The following is a 20,320-nucleotide window of genomic DNA, read 5'->3' as shown; positions in this document are numbered from 1 at the left end:
AATAAATAAATAAATAAATAAATTTCAGAAATCTTCAGGCATTCAAAAATTTGTGGAAAATGACATCAGGTAACATGAAAAATGCTAAAGTTACCTACCAATTTAGCTCTTTTACTTTGGGGTTATTTTTGATCAATTCTAGTTCAAAACCTGCAAAACTTTGACTGTGCAGAATTAGATTAATCTTCACTAAAAATTTCACAAATGTCATTTCTGGGACATTTTAGTACATTTTGCTGCTGTAGCAGAGATAAAGAAAGATGACCCAAATAGTTAAAGTTCCAAATCAGAAGCTAACTTTAGCGATGTGCGTTTCCTGGGACCATCTATCAGAAGAGTGAAAACGTTTGCCTGAAATCTAAGGATGTCTAAAAAGGACACACAGGATTCACACCAGAGATCGAGCAGGAGACGATAAAAACACATGTCAGCTGCTGATGGAGGCCCGTAGCGTCCTTAATGCTGGAGAAACCCAAACATCACATTATCCAGATGAAACGTCTCCTCCTGGTTCACTTTACAAACTCAGCATCTGCATTTGATCACTTCTCTTGCCTTCAGGACATAAAAGTTCAGTTCTGTAACTTCACTTGTTCAGATCATCAGAAAGTTGCTTTGCTTCATAATTCTCAGGTGAAACTGACTCGGTTGTTTAAAAAAAACATTCATGAAGCAACATCAGAGGGTAAAATCCCATCTAGGAGGGACGGTTAGGAGTGGCTCCTCCGGTGCACTAGTTCCCCTTTGTTCACAGAAACATCTGGAGTGTGTTCAATAAGACACAACGGGAGGTTTCTGGTGAAAAAGCTCACTAACAGCCGTGAAAACGCCAAATCAGGTGAAGTAAGCGAGCAGCTTCTTTTGGGCTGCAGTTAAAAAGCTGATAAGAAAAACAAAACTACATTCATTCACTGCAGCGACTCCGCAGCGTCTCTTGTTGGTCATATAATCGTTGTCCTGTGGTTCCCCCTGCCCCTGAACGCACCGCGGAAAAATCACTGAGTTGTTGTTTTAAAATATAAAATGATTGCAGATTTATCCTGAATTTGAACAAGTTTTCATCGCCTTAATGTGTTTTTATTATATAAATGTATCAGAATAAAAACAGGATTTTTAGCTCATTAAAGAGTCTGATCACATTGTAGCTTGAATTATTAATAAACACTGTTCTGTTTAATACATGCAGCTTGGTTGTTTTGTTTTATTGCTTTAGTTTGTATAATTCTTTATCTAAATTTTGAATGTAATGAAGTTAATTTACATCTAAATTACATCTAATTAAGGACCGTGAGACATTAAGATTGCATATCGAGTATGAAATCCATCTTACGGACCACTGTGTTATTTAAACCAAAGAATAAAACTGGTTTTAACATTATTTCTCATTTCTGTGTGATTTTAGTTTTCATGTGAGCAGCTGTGCATCCTTTTGTTTTCCTAAACCTAAAAAATTTGCATTGAAACGTTTGGATTTGTGCAGCAAATGAAAAACATAAAGTCATCCTGAATGAAAAACAAACATCTGAAGGCGACTCGCCTGCAGGCTGCAGCTGGATGACGGCGATGGATGTTTGGTGTTGGGGAAAAGCTCCTGGGTTTGAGATGGTGTGGAAAACCTGACCATAAATTCTGAATCTTGATTTTCCAGATAGGAATTTCTGATGTTATCCTTTACTTTACAGAGCTATTTACACGGAGCTGACGCAGAAGAGGAAGTGTGGCGGAGTAGCAGAGACTCTGGGAGCTCAACCACTGAAAAAAATAAGAGTAAAGATTAAACAGTTGTGGACAAAAGGGTCCTCCTGTCCCTCAGCTGGACAGGAAGTCTGTGTCCTACTGTCCCGAGGCTCTGGCTGCTCTCTGCTGCTCCAGCATCGACCTCACAGCAGGGGACAACATGGCGGGGGACATGGCCGGGGTGAAAGGTCGTAAAGGGTAGTGTGCGTGCTTCCCCGGAAAATAGATGCACTGGAAAAATTTCTGACCTGTGAAAAACAGCAAGGTGGAGATTACTGGATTAATTCCAACATAATTTAGGGGGATTTAATCCGAGAAGGCCAAAGATGATTCACTCATATATTTGCTCTTATTGATCAGAAACTCTTACTCGGTTTCTTCTTCTCTGTGATGTTTTCTTCAGTCTGAAGTTTTCCTGCAAGAAGTAAAGATGAAACCAGCTGAGGCGGGATGAACGTGTCTGAGTGAGAAGGTAAACTCAGATTAGAGATGGTTGAGATTAAAACAATGTTAACAGGGGAGGAAGTGGGAGTTCCATCATGAACGACCTTGAAAAGTGAAAATGTCCAAATAATCCATAATAATCTGACCCTCCCAGGGAAAAGGGTGGAGAGGAGATCTCACGTCGGCTACATCTGATTAATAAAGTTATTTGAAAACGCTTGCATCATCGGTGGTTGGACTCTTCTGCTCTTTTCTTCATTCTTACCCGTTTCTGGTTGTTTCTCTTGATCTGAAACAGGAAAAGTTGATCAGCATTTTAGGGAAAATTTCCCAAAATACAAAAAACAATTCTGACTCCAAACCTTCAGCTTCTTTCACTGATTTCTTCTCAGGTTTTACAGTTTTGTCTGTGGGAGAAGAAACAGAAAAATGACCATCTGGAGGAAATTTCCAGCATGAAGCTGCAATGTTTTCTCCTTCAGATTAAAACGGCTTCATCAGGCGTAAACCAGCTTCAACGTCATAATCTGGGCTGTTTTCCACGAGATTCTCTCAGATTCATCCAACAGGTTTGCTAGGATGTTGGTTTTCTTTCTTTTTGGCTTCATGTTCCGTTTTCTTAGACGCTTTTTCTTTTAGTGTAACACAGTTGGGTTTTTTTTTCTTGTCTGCAGATCGGCTTCAGGTTTTATCTGTTTTCAGTAAATGTTTAACATCTTAAGGCAAAAGTCAACTTCCTGTTTCCAAAAGAGCCATGACTGAATAACAATCAGATATCTTAACGGTGAGACTCAAACCAATAACAGAAACGAGTCATAATAAATCGTAAAACATCTTTTTGCTACTTTCATTTCAAGAGGAACCCAGAACAAGTTTTACTCCTTCACAATAAGAGTCAAACTTAAAAATGTTGCCTAAAATCATCCAAAATGTATCAAATGAATCAATTATATGAGTTTCACCAGAAAGCCACATTAATAAATTATTTTTATAAACTTCTGATGTGTTAAGATGTGTTTTAGACTCTTATTGTGAAAATCTAAAGGAATCCTTCTGCAAATGCTGCATCAGAAGGAGTCTGAAAAAGATGCCTGATTATTATTTTGTTGTGACTCAACATTTTGATTTTATTCTCACAGCATCATTATTTTGTTGTTGTTGTTGTTGCTGAAAAGGTTAAAAACAATATTTATGCCACAGAAGCAGCTAACAACCCTAACCGTTCTGTCCAGCTGCTGGTTCTGACCTGGTTTCATCTGATGATGAATGAATGAATAAATAATAAACATCACATAATTTAAAAGACATAAACTTGAAAAGGTCAAACCTGGTTTAGTTGAGGGTCTGGCGGGTTTTTCTTTCTCCTGCTGAGACGTGGCGTTCGCTGTTCTGTGGCTCTGCAGTCGTGTTCTCAGTCTAATGGGATGCAGATGTGGTCCTGAAGCTGCGGAAAGGGCATCTTAAACAGAAAATCACCTAAAACTAAAACAATAAAACGAGAGCAGAATCCCACCTTTCTTATTGGCTTTGCTCCTGACGGCTGAAGCTGCAGAGAGATGAAAAACAATTATTCTCCAATCAGCTGTGAGTTCTCTGACATGACGGCATTTTTCAGCAAGGCTCGTTACACGCCGTCTTCTTCCCAGATGCTGATTTCCTCGTGTGTTTTACAGCTGCAGGCGCTGACGGATCAGATTATTATGGAAATGAGGGTTTCACCTCAAGTCAGAGCAGATTGTTTCAGTCAGAAGACCTACCTGTCTGTGTAGCCGTTCTCTTTTTTGCAGGCGTCTCTATGGAAAGCAAAGATGTAAAAAATGTTTTCCCTTCTGTTTTTTTAAGCAAAGTGTAATTTTTTTACCTTTCTTAGCTGCTTTTTTTGTTGACGGCTCTGCAAAGACAGAGATTTTTGCCAAATAAAAAAAAAATAATAATTGTACATAATGTTTACTGTTGTTTTATGTTTTTTGTAATGAATTTTAAAAATTACCTTTTCTTTCAACAGCAGAAACTTTTTTCTCGTTTTTCGCCATCTTCTCTGTAGAAAACAACGTTTTCAAAAAATATGAAGAAATAAAATCAAATTGTTCCGCGTTGTTTATCAATAAAGTCTTTCAACCTTAAACTCAGAAGTTTTACCTTTCTTTGCCACTACAGGAACTTTGTTCTCTTGTTTAACTGTGGGAAAAAAAAACATTTTCAAAGATTTGATTTTATTATATTTTATTTGACTACTTTACCTTTCTGAGCTACAGCAGAAACTTTTGTTTTCTGTCGATTTGCTTCTGTGGAAATAAACATAACAGCTGATGGCATTCAACGTAAACAAAATGAATTTGTTGTTAATTCTACAGATTCTTATTTCCTTATTATTTGCTGATGAAACCATTAAGTGGCTCATCGGTTGCAGGAATTACCTCTCTTCGTTCCAACTTTAGATGCTGGAGACTCTGAGGAGAAAATCACAATAAAACAACCATAAAAGTGAATTTTCCTGAATAAATAAACGGTCCCAGAGCTCTTTGTGTCGTCGTTTCTGATGACTGCAGCCTTAATTCACTGGAGGTAGAAGCAGAAGGTACCTTTGGCTGAGTCAGTGGATTTGGTTCTCTTCTTCACAGCTGAAACATAATGAGACACTAATTATTGTTTGTTGCTGTAATTAAGATTAACATCTTCGTTTCTACCTTTCGTAGAGAAGTCGGGTTTTGCTCCTGCAGTCGTGTTTGCTTCTGAAAAAGGAAGAAAAATCTTATTTTTGTTAAAAAATGTTTGATCCAAAAGAAAAACATATTAAATTTATTGGGTTTAAATGTTTTCTTGCTTGTTGTCATCAGCTGCTTGGGTCTTTAACTCTCACTCACTCACTCACTCACTCACTCATTTAGTTATTTATGTATTTATTTATTTATGTAGTTGTTAATTTATTTATTTAATTAAAAAATGGTTAATTTATTAAAATATTAATTTATTTATTTTGTATTTATTTATGTAATATTGATTTATGTCTTTGTTTATTAAGAAATTATGTATTTATTTATTTAAATATTTATTCATAAAATAATAACATTATATTTATTAAATAAATAAAATATGTATTTATATATTTATTTATATATTTGTTTATGGAATTATTAAATTGTTCATTTATTAAATTATTAAATTATTTATTTATTTATGCTTACGCTGAACAACAGCTGCAGCTGGCTGACCTTTAGCAGCTGGAGTTGGCTCCTCAGGTTCAACCGGAGGTTCTGGTTTGGGGGTCTCAGGCTCCACTGGCTCCACTGGCTGCACTGGCTGAGCCGGTTCTGCCGGAGGAGGCGTCACTGGTTGAACTGGAGGCGGGTATGGCTGGTAGTAAAGCGGCTGCATCAGCAGAGGAAGAGGAGGCTGCTGCTGATGAGGAGGCTGGATCGGCGAAGCTCCCGGATGGACGGTCACCACCGGAGCAGACGGAGCTGAGAAAACGTAAAGCTTGTTTCATTTTTCACCAGATTAGAGAAAAGTAAAGACTTGTGTTGTTGTTGTTTATGTTGCTTATGTGCTTAGCAGACGCTTTTACCCAAAGCGACTTACAATTTTTATTTATTTTTTTTTACCTATAAGGCATGTTGTGATCTGTGGGGGAAACCAGAGTACCCGGAGAAAACCCACGCATGCATGGGGAGAACACGCAACTCCACGCAGAAAAGCGAGTTTTGAACCTGCGACCTTCGTGCTGCGAGGCAACAGTGCTAACCACTGCGCCACCATGCAGCCCTTGTGATGATGTGGCAGGATGTGGGTGTGGTTACCTGACATGGTGGGAGGAGGATATGGGTTGTCCGTGACGATGTGATGAACTGGGAATCAAACCAAACGTCAGCAGGTGGAATAAAATTCCACAGATGGAGCGTCGGTGTGACTTACCATACCAGCCGGGAGGAGACGGGCAGTAGACCGGCGCCGGTCTGCAGGGGCCAACTGTCACAGAAATCAGATCAATAAAGTTTATGTGTTCAAAAACAAGCAGCTTATCTTTTAGTTTCCAGAGACAAAACGTTCATGTTGAGTTTGTTTAAATGTTTTACCTTCCTGAGCAGAATCAGGCGCTGGTTCCTGTTGTTTAGTTTTTGTCTCTGAGATCAAAAACAAACAATCATTTATTTATTTTTGTTTCAAGTTATGAGTTTATTTGTCTTTATTTATCACTGACCTGCTTTTGAAGTCCTGGCCTTTTCCTTTATCTTGGCTTGTTTAGAAAGGAAAACTTACTTATTGAGGTTTTGATTTAGGGAATGATCAGAATGAAGTTTCTACCTTTCAGGAGCGGAGCCAACCTCCTGATCTGTCGCACTTTTGGCTCCATGACGATTCTGGGAAGAGCTGGAAAACAAACTCAGGTTATTGGAGCTGAGAACGGGAATGCTGAGATCCAGCGGAGGAAACGCTTTACCTTCTCTTCTGGGCTTTTCATCTTTCCTCACAGCTTCTTTCTCTTGAAGTAAAACCAGAACAAATAAATAATTATCTGCTAAACAAACTCAGCTGGGCAGATTTTAATAAAAAAAACACAATCTGTCAAGTCAAATGAAACTTTGTTCACTTAGGAACTCCTTTTGTGGGAATGAATGTGTTTATTGTGTCTTACCTTTTTTCCGTCTCACAGCTGAAACCCTCCTGGGAGCGTCTGGAAGCAGAAACCACACGTTTTAGTTCTGATGGTGAACGTGTAGCAGGTGATCTCAGGTAGCCAGGTGTGTTGCAGGTGAGCATGCTGCTGTGGGCTACAAAAGGGGGCGTTTGTTTGTACGTTAACTCATTCGCTGCCAGCGTTTCTCACTGTTTTTACTGTTTTTTTAAGAGTCACACAACGTTGCGCACTAGGATGATGTCGACGCCAAAACAACCAAAACAAAGCGCAGACTCACCTCTTACATCAGGAAGAATCCCTTCGTTTCGACCGTTATCCGTTTTTTCATAATCCGTTGTTGAATTGTGATCGGCAGAAGCTTTTTCGCTTCACGCCTCACTTTTTTTAGAGCAGCGGCCCAAAACGATCTCCTAACACATGGATGTTCTGCTTCCTGATCACGTGACGTGTGACGTATGAGGATGAAGATCGGCTTTAGAGCTGGGATGTTTGTTCTCACGGTGCGGGGGCTCGTCCGACGCCCACACAGTAAAAAAAATACAAATGACGGCTTTAGTCGTCACTGGCAGTGAATGAGTTAAAGGAGGGATTCTCTGAGCTTGACCGAGAAAAGTCTGGCCACAAACGGCCCACAGGCCACTATTTGGACACCTGCCTGGTTTAAAGGCACCAAAAACAAGTCAAAACTTTACAAACCTTTTTTTTCTGCCGTCTTGGACAAACTGTCTTTAGTCTTGGGGAGTGAACAGGGACAAACTGAAGCAAAGACATCAAAATTAAAACTGAAATTGTCCTCCTCTGTCCTCCTCCGTCCCCCACGCCTCACCTGAAGGCTCCTCCTCAGGTTCAGGCACAGGTTTAATCACGTCCACTGTTGCCTTTCCCTCCTCATCATCATCTTCATCAAACTCTTCCTCCTCCTCTTCAGGTTTGTCTGCAGATTTCTGAGGCTCACTCACAGGTTCTCCTCCCTCCTCCTGGTCCTCCTGAGGAGCTGTGGGGGTGGGGTGAGGTGGATAATTAATAAAAACTCAGTAAAACCTTTTAACGAGCACGCATCACTCACCAGCTTCATCTGCTCCATCCTTCTCTTCCTTCTTGTCTTCATCAGCCTGCTGGAGCTCATCTTCATCCTCAGCATCGTCTGCCTCAGTCTTTACCGCCTCCTGCTGGGCAGAGAGCGCCGCTGCAGCTACAGCTTCAAAGTAAATGACATAAAATACAAGTTAGCTTAAATAAAACGTAGATCAGAAACACAGACATGAGCTTTATTTACACATTTTACCTGAACAGGTGTCTCGTTCTGTCTGAACTGTGTTTTGGCTCTTAAATCATGCATCCATCCACGGATGGACATCACGTTGAGTTAAAATCATAGGCTGAGTGAAGTTTGGGTTTTTATTTAACCATAACGTATCTTTCAGGCTTTCTCCTGTTTCCACAGGAAGTTTTAGGATAAAGGTGGTTTGGAATTGAACCAGCAACCTTCTGCTCTTTTTCCAGTACCACAACGACCTTCACCACAAAAAAAAAAACACTCTTGTAAATGACTCCCAGCTACAGTTTTGTTGGCTGATAAAGGAAAAAATGAGCTGGCAGCTACTTTTCCACGTGGAACACTAAAGTTTCATTCAGTTTATTTAAATAAAATAGCTTTAATATGAAGTTGTGGCTCATTTTGAGTGACTTTGTTCTGAAAATCTATTGATATTTAAGGTTTTGTTCATTTTTTCACTTAGCTTTCTATTTTTCTTTCAGATGTTTCATTTATAAAAACATTATTTTATTATCATTTTAAAGTGACGGTCTGTCTTTTCCCTTGCCATCACCCCGCTTCTCCTCCAGCTTCATTGGCTGCCAGTCAACTTCAGGGTTCATTTCAAGATCCTGGTTCTGGTCTATAGGGCCTTACATGGACAAGCACCATCTTACATTGGTGATCTTCTTAGTCCCTACACCCCCAGCAGGTCCCTGAGGTCCAGTGATCAAAGCCTACTGGTTGTGCAACGCACCAGGCTAAAGGTCAAAGGTGACAGATCATCTGCTGCTGTGGCCCCCAGAGTCTGAACCTCTCTCCCAGCAGCTGAAGACTCACTCGCCTCTGTCAGTGCACCCCAGGGCAGCTGTGGCTACATTGTAGCTCATCCCCACCAGTGTGTGAATGTGTGTGTGAATGGGTGAATGACTGATTGTGTTGTAAAGCACCTTGGGGGGTTCTAGGACTCTAGAAGGCGCTATATCAAATACAGGCCATTTACCATTTACCATTTGTTCAAGCTGGCTTTTGTATGACCTTCTTCACCACTCTCTCTTTATTCTGCTCTTCCCACCTATTCCACCTTCCTCAGGATCCACTAATTTCCCTCTTTCCTATTCACCTTCTCTCTTTCTTAACCATTTTTTAATCACAATTGTCTATTTTTTGCTCATTTAAAATATTTTTTTAATCATTTTCTAAATTCTTTTTTATATTTTTACATTTTTTGTTTTTGTGAAGCGCCTCATGATTTTTATCTTGACAGGCGCTGTAGAAATTATATCTTCTTCTTCTTCTTCTTCTTCTTCTTCTTCTTCTTCTTCTTCTTCTTCTTCTTCTTCTTCTTCTTCTTCTTCTTCTTCTTCTTCTTCCCTAGCGGGCCAGGGAAAACTGCAGCTGTACCTGGGATCTCAACCTCCAGAAAAAGGACAATCCTAACCCTAATCCCAATGAGCGCCTATCGGATCAAAAATTCTTCATGTCAGTCGGAATATTTTGACCCAATACGGCCCGATTGGAATGAAATTTCCTTCCGATTGAAAGGTCGTTTTGTCTTATCATCATTCCAACTGATGTCCGTGTCCACGCCCGTTCGGATTGTTGGGGTAACATAATGCCCACTGTGTGCAACTTCAGCTTCACGTCCTTCCGCCTTTGCAGACAAGTGGAAAACATGGAAGTGAACAGAAGAGGTCTCTCTGCGGGAGCTCCACATTACTGAACATCCCAATGGCGAAAGGCTAGAAAAGCTGAGTTATACACTCAAGTGCGTCTAAAGGCGCAGGAAGCGGGAATTCACCAAAAGTATCGACCAACTCAAAAACCGCTGCAAAGGTCAAACTACGGACAAAGCTCGAGAATAAGAAAGTAAAATGCGCGTGAAAAGACGTGCGGACAAGATGGCGATGCTTTACAAATCTGAGCATGCTCAAGCTATTTAATCTGACTGAATTAACTCACAGCTTGATGGGATTATTTCAGTCAGAGTCCATCTAAACAGAGATTTAGAAATGTGGTGCATGTAAGCGTAGCTGCTGTTTATGAACGGTTTTGGAATCGCAGTAAATGCGTTTTGTCCTCACGGGCTCCCGTAGAAGGAAACATCGTGTCTAGCATGGCGTCGCTCAGAAACGTCGACCCGCCCCCAGGTATTTCGGACATTGATCTTTATGGTTATAAAGCAACTCGCCATCATTTCATTCTTTTCCAACGATGGCTATCGGTGGATATTTCCAGAGATTAACGGTAAAAACTCACATTCTCTCTTAAGGTTTTATTTTTAATTTTGTTTAATGTTTTGGTTTTTCAAGTTAAAAATGTATCATTTATGTTCTTTTATTGTTAATTTTTTTCTTTTATAAAGTAAAGTTAGGATTACTGACTCGTCTTGTTTCCTGTCACAAAACAAAATAGGTGTGGAAAAATGCCAATTCAAGGTTTGAAAGCATCCTGCAGTCTTGTTGTTGTTGTTGTTGATGCAGCAGAACAAACAACTAATAAACAACAAACTCTCGTTCACCACAGAAAGGAAAAAAGGACAAAATTGTCTCATTTTATAGGAAATAATTAAAAACTAAAAGAATTCCAAAATAATTTGAAACGTTTCGTGTTTTTTAATATGATAAAAATTTGTTTTACCTGCAAGCAGGACGTCCTTCACCCCATCATCATCATCTTCATCATCTTCTTCATCAGCATCCACTTCCTCAGCTGATGGTTTTCCCTCTACAGGTTCGTCTTCCTGACTTCCAACAATCTTTTCTATTGCTTCTTTTTCTTCCTCCTGTGAACTCGAGTCAACATCTTCATCATCTTCATCAGTCGTGTCCTCACTAAGGTCACTGTCTCCAACAGAGTCTTCATCAGGTTTCAGATCAATGTCATCATCTTCATCACCCAGGACTCCTGTGTCTGAGCTCACAGCGAGAGGGATTTCTTCCTCTTCTTCCTTTTTCTCTTTGTCATCATCATCATCATCAGGTTTGTCCTCATCTTCATCATCTTTATGCTCGATGAGGACATCTTTGTCAAAGTCGTCATCTTTCGTGTCTTCCTCATCTTCGTCTTCATCTTCATCATCTGCGAAATGTTCAGAAGTGGCAACAGACACGCCGTCGTCTGATAGGTCCAGATCATCATCTTCATCGTCATCTTCACCATCCTCCTCGACAGAAGGAGGAGAAAGGTCTTCCTCACCTGCTAGTTTCCGATCCTCATCCTCCTCATCGTCTCTGGGAACTGCTGCATCATCAGTGTCCTCTTCAGTGACCTCATCATTGTCATCTTCATCAACTTCCTCCTCTTCGTCACTTGAGAGAAGTGCTGACTCGCTGATGTCTGAGGAGTCAACAAAGTTGTCGTCACTATCTTCATCTTTTCCCTCGTCTTCATCAGGTAGAGTCAGATCTTCATCACTGTCCTTGATGCCAACGGGAATGTCGGAATCGGAATCAGATGACAGAGGTGACTGTTCGTCATCAGAGGTGGAAATAGGTTCTGGAGAAACTTCTTCCTCTTCCTCAGTGGCCTCGTCTTCATCTTCCTTCTCCACCTCAGCTTCTGCTGCAGCTGATAGAGGCTCTTCATCATCTTCATCCTTTTTTCCCTCTTCATCTGCCTCCTCCTCTGCTGCATCCTGCTCTTCAGCAGCAGCTTCTGTGACTTCATCCTCAGCCACACCTTTTACTTCTTCATCCTCCTCATCTGCTTCCTCCTCCTCCTCTTCTTCATCTTCCTTTTCTTTACCTTCTACACCCTCCTCTTCTTCCTCCTTTTCTCTTTCTTCTCCTTCCTCTATTTCATCCTCCTCATCTGCTCCCATCTCCTCCTCTTCTTCATCTCCGTCTTCATTGTCTTCTGCTTCTACTTTGTCTTCCTTCTCCTCCTGATCTCCTTCTTCTATTTCCTCCTCCCCATCTGCTCCCACCTCCTCATCTTCCTCATCAAATTCTTCCTCCTCATCTTCCTCATCAAATTCTTCCTCCTCATCTTCCTCATCAAATTCTTCCTCCTCATATTCCTCTTCATATTCTTCCTCATCATACCCCTCATCGTACTCCTCTTCGTACTCCTCCTCTTCTTCTTCTTCTTCCTCTCCCTCATCTGCCTCTCCTTCCTCTCCCTCCTCGACCTCTTCACCCCCCTCTTCCTCTCCCTCCTCCACCTCTCCTTCCTCCACCTCTTCCTCCTCCTCTTCCTCTTCTTGTATCTCCTCCAGTCTTTTCTTTGCATTCATTCCAAGAACTGAAATAAAAAGATTGAGCTTTTCTCTTTTTAATGATCTCAGTTTTCTTGTTTAAGTCATTAAATAAATAAATATATTTACTTAATTTGACACATTTTTCTATAATTTAACGATGAAATGAAACGTTAAAAAGTAAAAACTGCAGCTTTTGTCTCTGCTGTGAATGTTTAAGCCTCCAGGTTCGTTTTTATATTCACGATTTTTCACTAAAACATCTCAAACCTCCTCCGACCGTTTTGTCACAATAAAAAAAGCCTGAGAGTTTCTGACCTTTACTTCTTGATGGTAGAAATTCTCCTGCAGGACAGAAATAGAAAAAAATGAAACTTTATTTATCGTTCTTTTTCTGTTGAATCCTCAAAGATGCAACAGCTGCAAACCTTTCTTCCTCACTGCGTATAAGTTTCCTGTAAAGAGGAGGAAAAACAGTAAATCCAAAGAAATCTCCTAAAGCAGTTTAAAGCTTTCTTCATCTCTACCTTCGTCCTCCGGAGCGATGAGGTTTGCAGCAAACCGGAATACTGAGCTGATGACGTTTGTGGATTCCTCCACGGCGTCGTTCATGGCCTTCACCGGGTCTGAGCTGATCTTACTCAGCCCTCCTGGTGGATCACATCAGTTTGATTTAGTCCCTCGTTTCAGCTGAAAGCTGTTTTTGTTGGTGTTGGTCACCAATAATCCAAACTTTCACAACGTTCCTGAGTTTTCAGCCTCACATTTATGGCACTGGGTGGTATAAAACCAACAGGAGGCAACCCGGGATGTTGGGAAAGATCTAATCTGGTTTTCACCTCCTTTTGGTTTTATCACCAATGGGCATGGAACAAAAATCCCACACAAAGCATTTCAGACATCACCTTGACCCTCAGTCATCAGTGTTTTCATCAGCAGATTCAAATCCATGTGAAATTTCTGCGAAGTCAAAGATTTTTCCAACTGATTTGATGAAAGAGGGAAAGAGGGAATGCAAACATCCCAGCAGAGTTCAGTTTGACTTCACACAACAGAAATAATGAACATCATGAGTGTGACCTAAAAGCAGGAGCATTGGTCTGGAGCATACAGGCGCGTGTTAACACAAGATCAACAATGAGCTCAGAGAAGACCTTAGGTCAAAGGTCAAAGTCAGTGTTTGGTTTCTGTCGTTTTACAAAAATATCAGATCATTTTTATTTGCCATGCAAAAAATCTGTAAAACTGAAAGTTTGTTTCTGCTTTTGGTGCAACACTTTTAGCTTTGAACCTGCAGATCTGCAGAAGTCTGCAGAGATCTGCAGAAAAACTCATAATTCCTGTTTTATCTACATTATTAAAGAGTTTTTTAAATATTTAAAAAGAAAATTTACAAAGAAAAGCTAAAATAAAACAGAAACAGTAAAATAAATTCAACTTTAACCACAAATCAGACAGAATATCCTTGATGAGTGAAGACGGAAGCCATGATGGACGTTATTGAGTTAGTGGTTTAACTCAGCAGCAGCGGGTCTGAGGAGTTAGTAGCAGGTCAGGAGTCTTGCCTCGACGCCCTGAATCCTTAAAAACCTTCCTGATCCCAGCCTGAGGGTGACCTGGTCGGGGGGGAGGGGGTGGAAGGAAGAATCATGATTTACATAATCCATAATCAGGATTATAATCCTGCTGCAAAGTCATAAACATATTAAAACAGGTTAAGATGTCATGAAGTTTGGTAAGGTAAAACCATTTAAACTGCTGCTTGTTGTTAGTAATGATGTATTTGTGTTAATTTATTATAAAAATTAGGTTAAAGTTTATGAAACGAGGGAAGAATGATGTTTGTGAGGGTTTGAAAGCAGCTGATCAGAAATGAAATAAAGATTATTTACATTTTCCCTATGATTAAAAAAGCAACAAGACAAACGTAAAAATAATGAATAGAAACACAAAAATAAACAGAAACAAAGTCAAAAAGAGGAAATAATAAAGGAAGATGAAACTTTTATCTGTGACGCGCAAAGTTTCTGTTTAAATCAGATAAATTCTGTTTGTTTTGACGCAGACAATTACACCTTCTCAAATATTATTTAATTTATGTATAATAACTAAAAAACACAGATTTAAAAATACTGTAGGTTTATCATTTGAGAAAATAAGAAGATATTTAAAAATGTGGTTGGCTTAAAGTCAGAATTAATGTAATTAAATTCGTTATCATGAACAAATGATCCAGTTTGAACAAATATCAGGTGAAGAAACATGTACCTGTGATTCAGTGCCATCATTTAAACAGCAAAGAAGATTCAGTTTTAAACAAAGAGCTGATTTAGGTTTCAAATCCGTTCATGGAGGAGCGTTGGCAGCAAACACTAAATAATACTTAAACTAAAAGACAAGCTGCAGATCCCTCACACCTGTGATGGCCTTGTGGTCCACCACATCAAACATGATGATGAAAACACACGACCAGGTGATGATCAGCGCCAGGACCAAGATCCAGGCCAGCGGGGAGCTGAACGTAGAGGCGAGGTTATCCGAAAACGTTTTCCTGGGAATGTGTGCTGCTGCTGACCCACCGTCTCCAGCCTTACTGTCGATGACCATCGTGGTCGTCGTCGACGACCGGACTGAGAAGGGAAAAAATACGGTCAGAAACAGAAGATATCAATAATTATGTAATTTAATTGTGGCATATGTAAATCCTTGGGTCCTTTAATTATAAAGTATAACTGTTGAGATCAGTGTTGTTCATATCAGGGGTTCCCAATGTAGGGGTCGGGACCCCACTGCGGGTCGTGGAACTATCATTAGAAGGTCCGTGTGCAGAACCAGATAAAAACCTATAAATTCATGGTTGCTCAAGATGTAAGCCTGACATAATTATCACCAAAACAAACATTTCCTTGTTACACTCTCATTTATTAAGAGAATACTAACAACTTTAACAACTTTAAACCAGCAGCAGATGTGGTCACATGATCCTTTTCTGCTAAAACCTCTGAGAAACCCTGGTTTAGGTCAAATGTTGTGAGAATATTCATGTTCTTTCATCCACACCTGATCTAGAACCAAGAACAAAACCCAGAAGTTGAACCGGGAGCAACCAAAGCCACGCTTGATGACTGGTTCCAGTGCAAGTTGTAAGCTCCGCCCCTAAAGTGTCAATCAGTGAGACATTTAATCAGTTATCTGACCCTAAAGATGGGTTTTAAACTTATTTCTTCTTGTGAAACTTGTCATAAATAAGCTTATCACCTGGTCAACTTTGACCTTTTGTCCTTTTATTATAGCAAGTTTTAATGTAATTTTTAATTAATATTTTAACAGCAGCTGATTCATTTAGAGAGTTTCTGTGTCTGAAGAGCTGAAACCACCTGTTGACTCAAATCATCTCGCTGCTGGCAGCTACTGACGGTTTCTCTGGTACTGCTGACGCAAACAGCTGAGAGAACACACACACACACACACCGAAGTCCAGCCCCTCTGCTCTGATGCCAACAGGCCTCTCCAACACACTAACGCCTGCGTGTGAACCCATATTTTTGTGGAGGGATCATGGTGAAGTTGGACGGCGGCCATGAATGTGAAGGTGTTCTGCAACAAGTTGTCATAATAAAAAAGGCAAGTGTCCTTGTTACTGGGTTATTTTTGTACGTTAAAAATAACCTCTACTGATCAAATAAATCTAAATAAAACAAAGTATTTCAGGTTTGAGAATTGTCCATAAAGGTGTATGGAAAGTTTCTCCTATGTATGTTTTATTGCAGAGTTTACATGGGATTTCATAAACGACTCTACATTTAAGTCCAGCTGGTATCTTGTCCTTTGGGCGCACTAGTCTGTTTCTAACTGTTGTGTATGGTTTTGTTTGTGTGTCTATGTTGTGTTTTTTCAATGTTGCTCTTATTTTTTCCGTTATGCCTTTGATGTATGGCAGGGTTATCACTGGTTTTGTGAGACACCGGACGCCAACTCAACACACGAACAATAGAAATTAGAAAGGAGTGTGAGAAAGAAACAAGTCGAAGACACACAAGAGCAGCAAGACAAGAAGCAGAAAGTACAATGAAGAAGTCAGCCATAACAGATCACTGCACAGGAGAAAACCATGTAATGGACTGGGACAACACAAGGATGATAAACACCGAACAACAGAAATACAAAAGATGGATAAAGGAAGCTATAGAGATAAGGAGACGTGGATGTGGGACCATGAACAGAGACGATGGAGTTAACACATTGGAGTGGCCATGGGACTGCATCGTCGGAGAGGGGAGAGCGGGCAGCAGAGGGCGACAACGTCCTCCGCTGCCCGCGATAAACGGAGTAGGAAGTGACGCCACCATCAGCGTCAGCTCTGAGGATGTTTTGCAGCCGCAAACGAAACGTCAGCAAGATAAAGAAAAGCCTTGTCTGTGTTTTAAAAAGAACCAAAAATGGAATTTGAAGACAAACACAGCAAGAACGTATAAAAGATAGCTGAACATTTCTTAGAAGGACAATTTATAAAATAAATTAATTTCAGGGACATGCTTTACCTTTTATCGTTTAGGGATTAGGGGTAGTACAAAGCACTTTGAGATTACCTCTGTAATGTAAAGTGCATTATAAGTAAAATGCATTATTATTAGTGCATAGCCTTTTAGTTTTGTTTTTCAAACGTGTGATTTTAAATGTGATTTAAATTGATTCTGGTGAGTTTTCATGTGTTAGCTCAGTTTCACGTCAATCCCCAAATACTCAGGTTTTGACCCAAGGGTTTCAAAACTTTTAAGATTTCTAGAATTTTTAATTAGTTTATGGTTCCTTAAATGTGAGGAAGGTGTGGGCGGGGCTATGTTAGGCCCCACCCACCTGATTTATACAAGATAATCCAGTTTGACAAACCGTTTTAATGCTGGTTTGTGTTAGTTTCAGTGATCCTGAGTCCTGGTTTTATACCTGAACCAAAGGTGAGAAGTTCTGGCGACGTATCGCTGAGATGGCTTTAAATTCTGCAGCTTTGTTGCCAGATTTATGATGCTTTTAGCACCTTCGTGCAGAAAATAACTTTATTTACCCTCTGATGTCCATCCATGATCCTCCAGGGTTTCTCTGCTTCAACACACCTGATTATAATCTGCAGTCTAACAATCCTTAGTCTAGTCTGACACATCAGTTTACTTTTTGCAGGCACAACGCTGCCAGAAACAACTTTGTCTGCACACTCTTGATGCATCCCCAAAAATGTTTTTGGCAATATTTAAAAAACACGCAAGAAATCTGACTATAACAGCAGCAGAGCAGGTAGACTAATCTGAAGATAATCCAGGAAGCAAAGAGTCAAACCTCGTCAGATTAAAAAACACACTAGAAGTTTTTGAATTGACCACATTTGATGGAATTCCTGCAAAATTGCATGATGCAAGCCTCCATCTTTACCATGAAAATCTTAATCTCTAAAAGTGTTTGCAGATATCATCACAGCTAGTGTAGTTTTGTGTTAATCCGTGGAAGAGGAGCGTAAACCAGACTTTTTACAGGCATTCGTTGGAGCAGAACATGGATCCGTCCTGGTGCTGTCAGCTTAGAGGCTGTTTGGGTTTGTTTTAGATTTGGAAACATAAACTCAAGGGTATCGTCCCACAGAATCAGCTGATCTGATAATCTAACAGATACACGACGGCCTGTTGGTCCACACCAGCAGATCTATGGTGTTTCATGATTACCTTCAGTTGTTTCTGTCATGGTTCCTCAACAAAAGTCGCCCCTAAAAGTCAGAACCTCCGTTAGCAGATGATGTTTCCATAAGACAGATGGATGAAAATATTCCCACTCCTTTTGGATGATTTAATCCCAAAGTTGAACGAGTGCAGCTGAAGATCTTCCTCTACTCCTCCTTATTCAGCATTTTATTTCCAGATAACGTCCACGGCAGTCCGATGGGCCTGGGGAGACGGACAGGGACCAGGTTCAGACGGTCTTTGCTCTTCTCCTGGTCGGGACTGTGGATACAGCACCCCCCACCCCCCTAAAACAGATTTAGATCCACCACGGGGGCGACGGGTCAGGAGGGCTCCTGGTAACTTTGTCTCAGACAGAGTTTGTGACACACAATGTTTTTATTAGCTCCTAAAACCCTTTTTTTATTTCTCTTTTCTAATCAAACGTGCAGCTCTAAAAATCAGAATGTCATCATCTCCTGCTGCTCTGCTCCACGTGTCAGCACCTCTAGGTTATTTTTAGAGCTCTGTGCTGCTGGTGGTATTCTGCTTCGCCTTTTTAGGCCTGAGTCGTGACCTCACCCCCCCCCCCCCCCCCCCTCCCCGCCCCTAGGGTCCATTAATACTTCTCCAGCAGGACTCTTCTAGTCTGAGCCCGGGGAGCCCGGTGGAAGATCTGACTTAAAAACAAATAAAAGTTTTGCTCAGGAACAGCTTGTTGGAGACCCGGGAGAACCGGATGTGTTACGCAGACCAGAATAAACAAAAAATAAATACAAGTATAAAAGACAGCTGAAGGGCTAGACAGCGGCTCAGTCTTCTGCTTGAAGGACGGAGGGTGAACGGGGTTTGGATGGATGGATGGATGGATGTGCTAAAGTCCCAAATCTGATTCTTGTGATTTCATCAGTATTTTAAAATCAACATAAATGACAGAATCAGACTAAAGAGTTGATGATCATTAATTAATAATAAAGCTTGATGAGATGGGACAGTCTCTCACCAGCCGGCTGCTCTGCACACGTTTCTGAGGAGGACTTTAGAATAAAACTAAACATTTAGTCAAAAACTAAAACAAAGGAAGCAGATTTATTATTAAACAGCCGCTAAAAGCTCAGCTGAAATGTGCAACATGGAGGAAAATCACATTATTAAAGGAAGACCAGGAGGTGGGAGCACATCACTCCAGTTTTAGAATCGCTGCATTGGCTCCCCGTATGTTTCAGGATCGATTTTAAAAAACTTTTAATGGTTTTTAAGTGTCTTAACGGTCTTGGGCCTTCTTATCTTTTAGAACTGCTTATACCGTATGAACCCACGCGGTCTCTGCGCTCCTCTGGCAGCCGTCTCCTTGTCATCCCTAAAGTCAGGACTCATATTCACGGCGAGGCGTCCTTCCAGCACTACGGTCCTCGTCTCTGGAACGAGCTGCCAGGAGACCTCAGGGCCGCAGAGAACGTTCATGTTTTTAGAAACAAGCTCAAGACCCGTCTTTTTAGCTTAGCTTTTAACTGATCACTATGTCTTTTTAAATAAATTAATTAATTAATTAGGTTATTTATCTATTTATTTATTTATTTTATGTATTCTTGCTTTACACGTGCTTTTTAAACTGAGTTTTTTACCATAGATTTCTCCTATGTATGTTTTATTGCAGAATTTGTATGGGATTCCATACAACACGCTTTAAAGACCTGCGGATACCCGACATGGACAATAAACAAAGGAAAACAACAAACAAAAACAGAAAGAAAAGAACAACCTAAGCAAAGAACCAGAAACCCAGAAAGACAAGAACCAAAACCAGTGATAACCCTACCATACATCAGAGGAATAACAGAAAAAAATAAGAGCAACGATGAAAAAACACAACATAAACACACAAACAAAACCATACACAACAGTTAGAAACAGACTAGCGCACCCAAAAGACAAGATACCAGCTGGACTTAAATGTGGAGTCATTTACGAAATCTCATGCAAACTTTGCAATAAAACATACATAGGAGAAACCGGACGCCAACTCAACACACGAACAATAGAACATAGAAAGGAGTGCGAGAAGGAGGCAAATCGAAAACACACAAGAGCAGCAAAAGAAGAAGCAGAAAGTACAATAAAGAAGTCAGCCGTAACAGATCATTGCTTAAGAGAAAATCATATAATGGACTAGAACACAAGGATCATAAACACCGAACAACAGAAATACAAAAGATGGATTAAAGAAGCAATCGAGATAAGGAGACGTGGATGTGGGACCATGAACAGGGACGATGGAGTTTACACGTTGGACCGCGCATGGGACTGCATCGTCGGAGAGGGGAGAGCGGGCAGCAGAGGGCGAC

General features: G+C 40.4%; 1 protein-coding gene across 7 annotated transcripts; it reads right to left on the bottom strand.

The window, feature by feature from the left end:
- Nucleotides 1–1,601: 1,601 nt before the first annotated feature.
- Nucleotides 1,602–18,233, bottom strand: LOC107377860 (triadin). Of its 7 annotated transcripts, none has more exons than XM_015947765.3 (33): nt 17,982–18,233; nt 14,688–14,900; nt 13,836–13,886; nt 12,798–12,920; nt 12,699–12,725; nt 12,589–12,615; nt 10,713–12,317; nt 7,884–8,015; nt 7,644–7,811; nt 7,514–7,573; nt 6,815–6,853; nt 6,620–6,661; nt 6,484–6,549; nt 6,380–6,415; nt 6,255–6,302; nt 6,094–6,147; nt 5,979–6,026; nt 5,367–5,642; nt 4,869–4,913; nt 4,764–4,802; nt 4,599–4,631; nt 4,422–4,466; nt 4,321–4,359; nt 4,172–4,219; nt 4,043–4,072; nt 3,939–3,974; nt 3,810–3,863; nt 3,695–3,727; nt 3,509–3,625; nt 2,544–2,588; nt 2,447–2,470; nt 2,108–2,152; nt 1,602–1,985 (listed from the first exon to the last, which is right to left on the bottom strand). In XM_015947765.3, exons 1-33 carry the CDS (start codon nt 17,998–18,000, stop codon nt 1,834–1,836), a joined length of 3,819 nt encoding a protein of 1,272 aa, XP_015803251.3. In that variant the 5' UTR covers nt 18,001–18,233; the 3' UTR covers nt 1,602–1,833. The 7 variants fall into 7 exon arrangements, with proteins under 7 accessions (XP_015803251.3, XP_070400466.1, XP_015803255.3 ...); XM_070544365.1 differs by having other exon boundaries at nt 5,394–5,642; XM_015947769.3 differs by lacking the exon at nt 3,810–3,863.
- Between the last annotated feature and the right edge of the window lie 2,087 nt (nt 18,234–20,320).

This window comes from Nothobranchius furzeri, chromosome 2, assembly GCF_043380555.1.
Source record: "Nothobranchius furzeri strain GRZ-AD chromosome 2, NfurGRZ-RIMD1, whole genome shotgun sequence".
Taxonomy (NCBI): domain Eukaryota; kingdom Metazoa; phylum Chordata; class Actinopteri; order Cyprinodontiformes; family Nothobranchiidae; genus Nothobranchius; species Nothobranchius furzeri.
Note: the sequence above shows the minus strand (reverse complement) of the source record. Positions and strands in the feature narration are given on the sequence as shown.